Below are 7,765 nucleotides of genomic sequence, written 5' to 3' on the forward strand. Positions count from 1 at the left end.
CTAACCGATGATATAAACTATAACAAAAATCTAGAGTTTCGAACAATTTTAACAGCTAACAAGTCAGTCTACCGTTGAATTTCAAAGAATCAATATCGCAAATTTTTTTAGTCCATACTCATACATTTGAGTAAACAATTTTTTGGATTATTTTACTTTCATGTTAAGTATGTATGTGTACCGTTAATAAATAATTTATAATAATCAGGTTTATATAATTGTTTAAACAATAACGCGTTTGTTTAAACATTACAAAGTACTAAGTAATATCAATAACATATTCTTGAAACTGAACCATAATCCCGTATCTTCTGCGCTTATGTACTATGGAAATAACATGGATTTAATTATAATTTTAACATATTTTATTCAATAAAATTCTTCCTCTCACTTTAATAAACTATCCTTCTTCTTACACTTTGTATAACCAGTATAAAAAGAATTATTTGTGGAGTACATTATTTAATATATTAGCATAACTGTAGTATAATATGCATGATTATTTACATAGGAGATATTAAAATGACACCAAAAAATGTATAAAATTTAATGCAATAAATATAAACAAATAATTTAATAGTTATGTTAGATCTCAGTTTGATTGGACTTGAAATAGAAATCTTTTTCATCTTGTTTTTTTTACATTATCAACAGTAATTAACTTTATACCAGGACAATTTTTTAATTTCTCATTTTTATCAATAAATATTTATATAAGGATAATTCAAAATAACCGGTAATAATTTCAAAGTTTGTAACTTCATGAATTATTGACATAGTTTATTATTTGTTTTTTATTATTTAATAACAAATAGAAAATTATATTTTACAAAGGCAGTCATTTTGAATATGTTGCGAAATATAGTTTTCTATTTGTATAATTAATTTTAAAAAATAACTGAAATTCATTGATAATTCATGAAACTACAAGTTCCGTAGTTATCATCAATTACTTTGGATCGACCTATATAAATTTTACAGCAAAGAATTATAATCATAGTTATATTGCAGTTTCATAATGCTAATGTGATTATGTTATACTCCAAATGGAGATCCTTTTGTAAACAAATTTGTTTTAATTTATAACAATTTATTCTTTATTAATAATATAAATTTGTTTATCAAGTCATTTCATTTACTTAATCAAAATAAAATGCAAATGGAATAACTCGATTATCTTCATTAGAAAGTCTTATGTTCAATAGTAATAAAACGAATCACATTTTGTATTAATGAAAATTCTATAACTTTTCAGTTTTACTTAGTACCATAATAAGACCTCAATGTCTTCTTGCCATTTTCTTTTCTAGCTTCCGTTGTTTTTTCTCATTAACTTCTGGCTCTTCTTGAGGCGAAGTGAAAAACCATGGAGACAATATTTGTTTCCAAATCATCCAACCTCCTCTTAAAGGCACCTGCGTAATTTAAAGATAATCATGTTTTTGTTTCTTTTTGCTTTATAAAGTAAATGAAAATAATATTTCAAATAATAATAATTATCAAATATAATGATACATACCAAAAGCCATAAGAGCCAAAAGTAATTCGATATAAGTGAAAGTATTTGTACTCCTGAAGTTAATATAATCAAGTCTTTAACATGCCTATAATGATAAAGATATTGAATCTTATATTATTATCCAGAACAATTAATAATTGTAATCATAAAAAAAAAAGAAATCTTTTAAAAATGACTCACTCTCCAATACCACCCTCTATGTTAAGATCTACTCCAGAATCTAAAAGCTGCCCGGATTCTAAATAAGTAGCACGTGCCATGTATATCATAAATTGATAACTTGCAACATATACAATCACAGAAAAGATTGTTAATGTCTGCAATTATATCAACATTATAATAATCTGCTTAAAATGTATATCATGAAATAAAATAAAATTTATTATTATACTTACTATTATTAAAGTTGTAAATTCAAAAAAAACTAACATGAAGATAAAATATATTCCTAATGCTCCAAATATCATATTTCTATAAAAGTTTAAAGTGGAAACATTTTCATCTACTATCTGTTTAGCACCTTTCGTTGCCACTTTAGATTTTTTTGTCTATATAAAGTAAACAAATCTTTATAAATATAAATAACATTCTACAAAGGATAATATATATGGTGTGTATATATAAAAAATATAAAAGTATATATATATATATATATATATACTTTTATATCTTTTACATAAATGGAAATAATTATGAAAAATAAAAATAGAAAAAAATATGTGTCACAATATTATTATATTTACCGCCATTTTAATTCTTTGTAAATTACAATGTTTGTGAAGTAATGCCTACATGGATATGAATACGTATGACAAATACAACGTTTCTGGCACGAGGCTAACCTCATTCGTATTTTGTAGTGATAGTCCATGACACATCAGATTAATATAAAATATAGAAGAAGGAATACTGTATTGTGTTAAATTGGCCATTACTAGTAGCGCCATCTTGAAGTATCGCTTTTTAATGTAAGATAAAAATTAAGATGGCTCTAGGAGACGCAATCTACTATAAAATACCTCAACCGATAAATTATCAACAATATACAATTTCCCAAATAAAATATATATATATATATTTCAACCAATATTCAATAGAGATATTTCGTTTCAAATATAATCTATATACAAAAAACTAAAATTCTTTCTCGTATAAACGTTTTTCACGATATCGTTGCAATGCTCTTTTAATAACATTCACTGTAAAATCTGCATCTTCCTTTGTAACGCACATTGGTGGTGTTATTCTTAAAACCTAAATGAAAGAAAAACATTAATAATACGTATACAACCGTAAAATCTAATATATTAAAACTTACATTCGCAGATAATCCACCTTTTCCAACAAGTACACCCATATCTTTGATATCTTCGAATATATCGCGCATATGTTCCTCTTTGATATATTTTTTTATTTTATTATTTTCCGCCAATTCTACACCTATCATAAAACCTTTTCCTCGAACGTCAGACACAATATCCGGAAAATCGTGAGTTAAGGTACTTAATTGATGACACAAATAAGTCCCCGTAATTAGGGCATTTTTTTGCATATCATCGTTCTCGATTACCTAACAGTATCAGCGAAAAATACAATAAATATATAATTATCATCGATAAATGAAAGAAACGATGCGAAAATTACTCATAATTATAGTTTAAATAGAGCTGCATACATCAAGTACTGCTGATCCTGCAGCACAAATAATTGGATTTCCAGAAAAGGTATTGAAATGAAGTGCTCTGTTCAAGCAACTAGCAATTTCAGCAGTAGTCGCAACAATACCAAGAGGAATTCCATTTGCAATACCCTTTGCCATTGTTACTATATCAGGTTGAATTCCATGACCTTCGAAACCCCAAAAATGATCACCTGTTCTACCGAAGCCAGTTTGTACTTCGTCGGCTATACAAAGACCACCATTTTCGTGAACGATCTCATAAACATTTTTTAAGAACAACCGTGGATATTGTATAACACCTCCGATACCCTAAAAAAGAGTTTGAAAATGTTTAATAAAATTTACTTGATCCTCAATAAATTTTACATTAGCTGAAAATATTTAAAAGCATTCGATGTGTATACTTAGTATATATACATTATGTATACTTTTCAGATAATGATTTCACAGTATAGAAATTCTTAAAATATTGTTCAAACGTTAACTCCCACGTGTCATTGCGTCTTGCTGACAAGAGAAAGCGTACTGGAAAGACGTGACGACACGGGTATAATTTTCGGTAAGGTCATTGATCCGTCTTACCGAAAACCACGGTCTTTTCTTTTAATGAGTCTGGACTTACAGACTTACTTCTTTTAACGAACGGTCAGTTATTCGTGTTCTTATTACGAAATTTAATCATTTAACAAGTATTGCGTTTATCGATTTTTTCTTTTTTTTTCCTTATCGACGCATTATGATTAATTATGGATATTTGCTTAATGGTATGTATTACTTGAATGCTTTCTGCGATAAAAGCAGCAACACCTCGTTTCCTTGGCAAACTGTATCGAAAAATATCTTCGAATTCATCCAAATATTTTTGGAATAAGACACATTCGTCTTTGCTGCAATTACACGTATCTTTTACACCTGGCACAGAGCAATCTTTACATTTCGAATCGCAAGAAAGATATTTCTGTAAGCCTGGATTAAATACCTAAGAGAAAGAAATTCAAATCATTTGATCAATGATCGAATTAAAAAACAGAGAAATTATTTATTTACGAACGTGTATATGACCAGGTGGCTGAGGAATCGCATATTTCCACGTGCTTAAAGCGGTCGTTGCCGAAGTTTCATAAGTACCACCATGATAACAATTCTTCAATGAAAGGATATTTTGTTCGCCAGTGTAAAGTCTTGCCATTAAAAATGCTAATTCGTTAGCTTCGGAGCCACTATTGACGAGATAAATGACTGAAAGCTTTTTCGGTAATTTGGCAGCTAATTTTTCTCTATATTCATATAAACGAGGATGCATGTAAAGCGCTGATACATGACCAAGTTTGCTCGCTTGATCTGATATCGCAGCTATGATTTTTCTGGTATAATTAAAAATGATATATTTATATATTTAAAAATGTTGAAAATTTCAAAATATATATTTCATAAATATAATATACTCTACGAATATTTAACTCCCCATTGTATATATGTACAGAGTATAACTGATGAATTTCAGGGACCTAAACAAGTAGAAAATATTCTATGAACATGGGATCGAAAACGTTTGCTTTCGGAGTTATAATTCGATGTCTTCCTGCAATGACTAAAAAAATTATCACGTCAAATCTCATAGGAGTTAAAAACTGTATTTTTTTTTTTTTTTTTCATATAATAAATGTTAAAGAAAGATTAAGAGAATCACGAAGGATTTAGAATAAAAAAGTTTGGCAATTATCGTGATAATTTCTTCAACCGTTGCAAGAAAATTTCGAATGGTCTTAACTTTAGAAGCAAGCGTTTCCAATGTGTATAAGATATTTTCTAATTAGGTTCCCGGAACTTATTCCCGAAATTTGTACAGACTATTATATAGTTACATATATATAAATATATAAATAATATATATAATAAAATATATATAAATAATATATAAAAATATATATTTTTCGATAATTGTTCATTTAATAATTATAGATATAGAATCATTATATAATTGCTTACGGGTGACAATGGCCTATAGAAACAGTAACAACGCCACCGAACATATCTAAATATCGTTTACCATCATGATCCCATAGCCATTGATTCCGTCCTTCATATAATAATAATGGCTTTTTATAATACATTTTTAAACTAGGTGATATGCTCGACTCGTATGCTGTTTTTAAACTATCGTAACTTGGACCCTTCATATTTAAAAAAAATAAAAGGAAAAGAAAAATAAGTTAAAATATTATACATGTACATAATTTTTACAAATAGATATATATATATTACATACATACCGTATAAACGGATGGTGTATGTTGAAAAGCTGGCATCTCTATTTGTTTATCTGTAGTTACCATACTAACATTTCTTCTATTAAATGCTTAAAAAAAACAGTCAGTTATAAGCGAGTTTATCATATATTTTTATCACGATCAATACAATATATGCGATTCACGAAGTTTTCAATGTTTACGTTTCCATTGGTTATCTATGGGTAATAGGAAATTCCCCGTTTATTTAATCTCTACGTCTTATAAGAGTCAAGATAATTTCAGATATATAATACGCTAGTTTAGTTCTACGTTATGAGTTTCTCTTTGTTGTTGTTCAATTTATTATTAGAATCGAGTTTATATTTAATAAAATTATGTTGTATTTTATATTATATAAAAAAAATAGATATTATCTTTTGATTCTGATGAAATAATTCGTTACAAGATAATAAAGTGAAAAATATACTGCATATGATGTGTAAATATATTTGATTTAAGTAGATACTTACATTTTTTAAACGTTGAATTAAAAGCATAACAAATGTATTTGAAGTGACGATTTATATTGTAATACATGATTTAATGTGATAGATTATAAAATTTCGAAAAATTGTGAGAAGAATTGATTAAATATATTAAAATGTTCGTTGCTTTGAAGTACACGAAGTGAATGTGCCAAGAAGTGTTAATAAGAACTTGCGAACCGTCTTAAAAACAAATTAATACTGAAGCAAGAGAATTCCAATGATATCCCTTCACGATTTGTAAATTAAAAATATATCCTATACGCGTAATCATACGAGGAATTTAACACACAAGAAGTCACGTCAAATCATTATCCTTACATTGAACCTTATACATATAATGCATATAAAACTGTTAACATGCACGAAATGTTAATGAAATTAACGCTACACGACCTATCGCAGGAAGTCAATAATGCGATGCTTTTAAATATCGAATGAACTACTAGTCATCGTATCTGTTTAAAAATATTCTCGAGATGATAAATCAATAGCTGATAGTAAAAAAACACCAAGAAAAATGATCGATAAATCTTAATAACTATGTATTACATTCGTATATGAGAAACTCGATAATGACTAAAAAAAGTATAAAATGTATCGTTACAAAAGCAGGTCAAGCTTTAGAGTGCTTTCATCTTTGTTGTATAGAAAGGGCAAAAAGAGAGGATTTAAAGGTCAGCTACCTCTCGGCCCACGTGCCACGGTATTTGACATTCGATGCAGATGACAGAGGGATTCTTCAAGGCCAAATGTTCGTTAAGCCGCATCTAGCTTTCTCCAGCTCATCTTATTATCCGTTTCGAACTTACCTCATCACAGTGAAGTTACACGTGTGTATTTCTAATACATAATACATACAAAAAGAATATAAAACGCTGATTATATACTTAGAAATTCTATAATTGTAATAAATCCTCGTTTACATTTCGTGAATAATTCAATAACACATTTAAATAATGCTTAACTTATCTGAAAAAAAAAAGAATTTATTTCTGCCGTTACTTTCGAATCGATGTTAGAAGGGTTTCGGTGCATCAATAAGAAAAATACAAAAAAAAATAAAAAGAAACCAAGTGATTCTTTGTAAAAGAAAAAGAAAGAGAAGAAGAGTCACTCCTCTTCTTCTTTCCATTTGCCATTTCGGTTTCGATGCGATCAGCGAGTCGTTTCTAAGGTCGTCGCTTGGCTTGGCATAGCTTAAAACAAGTCTTGTTGAGATTGGTCAAGGTACGACATCGCGCTCTAGACTCGCTCTCGCTCCCCTTCCACTTCCAACCCTCTTCTCTTTCGGGTTCGAGAGCGGCCAACTCCTAGCTGGTTCTTCTCTCGACAAGCGCGCGCGCGGGCACGCGCTTATACGTTCACGTCACCTCTCTACATCCTTCTTCTCCCTAACCCCTTATTTTTTCCTCTCTTTCGGCGCTTGTTGGCAATCTCTCCTCTTGTAGCCTCGGAACGCACAAGAGAACCTTGCCAAACCTTCAAGCCATTGAAAAAATTTCCTTCGTGCCACGTTGTGCTCGATATATATATATATATATATATATATATATATATATATATATATATATATATATATATATATGTATGCATATATATGTATATATATATGTATGTATATATACGTATATATATGTATGCATATATATGTATATATATATATATGTATTTATATATATGTATGTATGTATGTATGTATGTATGTATATTATATTGTAAAATTTTATTAAATAGAATAAATATAATAGAAATATTTTTGTTAATATACTTAATAGAAACTATTTAT

At 28.6% G+C, this 7,765-nt stretch overlaps 2 protein-coding genes across 4 annotated transcripts; both read right to left on the bottom strand.

Annotated features, from left to right (window-relative positions):
* Nucleotides 1-342: 342 nt before the first annotated feature.
* On the bottom strand, nt 343-2,416 carry LOC124952487 (transmembrane protein 208). Its single transcript, XM_047502448.1, has 5 exons — nt 2,263-2,416; nt 1,915-2,067; nt 1,700-1,836; nt 1,520-1,604; nt 343-1,415 (listed from the first exon to the last, which is right to left on the bottom strand). The coding sequence occupies exons 1-5, from the start codon at nt 2,266-2,268 to the stop codon at nt 1,281-1,283; spliced, it is 516 nt and encodes a 171-aa protein (XP_047358404.1). The 5' UTR covers nt 2,269-2,416; the 3' UTR covers nt 343-1,280.
* LOC124952467 (alanine--glyoxylate aminotransferase 2, mitochondrial) lies at nt 2,263-7,489 on the bottom strand. Of its 3 annotated transcripts, none has more exons than XM_047502397.1 (8): nt 5,962-7,489; nt 5,474-5,559; nt 5,190-5,374; nt 4,252-4,420; nt 3,976-4,179; nt 3,195-3,509; nt 2,838-3,089; nt 2,263-2,773 (listed from the first exon to the last, which is right to left on the bottom strand). In XM_047502397.1, the coding sequence occupies exons 1-8, from the start codon at nt 6,026-6,028 to the stop codon at nt 2,654-2,656; spliced, it is 1,398 nt and encodes a 465-aa protein (XP_047358353.1). In that variant the 5' UTR covers nt 6,029-7,489; the 3' UTR covers nt 2,263-2,653. The 3 variants fall into 3 exon arrangements, with proteins under 3 accessions (XP_047358353.1, XP_047358343.1, XP_047358364.1); XM_047502387.1 differs by having other exon boundaries at nt 4,252-4,564; nt 5,962-7,487; XM_047502408.1 differs by lacking the exon at nt 5,962-7,489 and having other exon boundaries at nt 4,252-4,564; nt 5,470-5,559.
* Between the last annotated feature and the right edge of the window lie 276 nt (nt 7,490-7,765).

This window comes from Vespa velutina, chromosome 1, assembly GCF_912470025.1.
Source record: "Vespa velutina chromosome 1, iVesVel2.1, whole genome shotgun sequence".
Taxonomy (NCBI): Eukaryota; Metazoa; Arthropoda; class Insecta; order Hymenoptera; family Vespidae; genus Vespa; species Vespa velutina.

Coding starts and splice junctions, on each gene's coding strand:
- LOC124952487 (XM_047502448.1), bottom strand. Junction 1,837..1,914: donor AATTTACAACTTTAATAATA/GTAAGTATAATA, acceptor ATATAATTGCAG/ACATTAACAATCTTTTCTGT. Junction 1,605..1,699: donor ATAGAGGGTGGTATTGGAGA/GTGAGTCATTTT, acceptor TTATCATTATAG/GCATGTTAAAGACTTGATTA.
- LOC124952467 (XM_047502387.1), bottom strand. CDS start 6,028: ATGTATTACAATATAAATCGTCACTTCAAATACATTTGTTATGCTTTT. Junction 4,565..5,189: donor TCTATAGGCCATTGTCACCC/GTAAGCAATTAT, acceptor TAATTATACCAG/AAAAATCATAGCTGCGATAT. Junction 2,774..2,837: donor AAGGTGGATTATCTGCGAAT/GTAAGTTTTAAT, acceptor TCTTTCATTTAG/GTTTTAAGAATAACACCACC.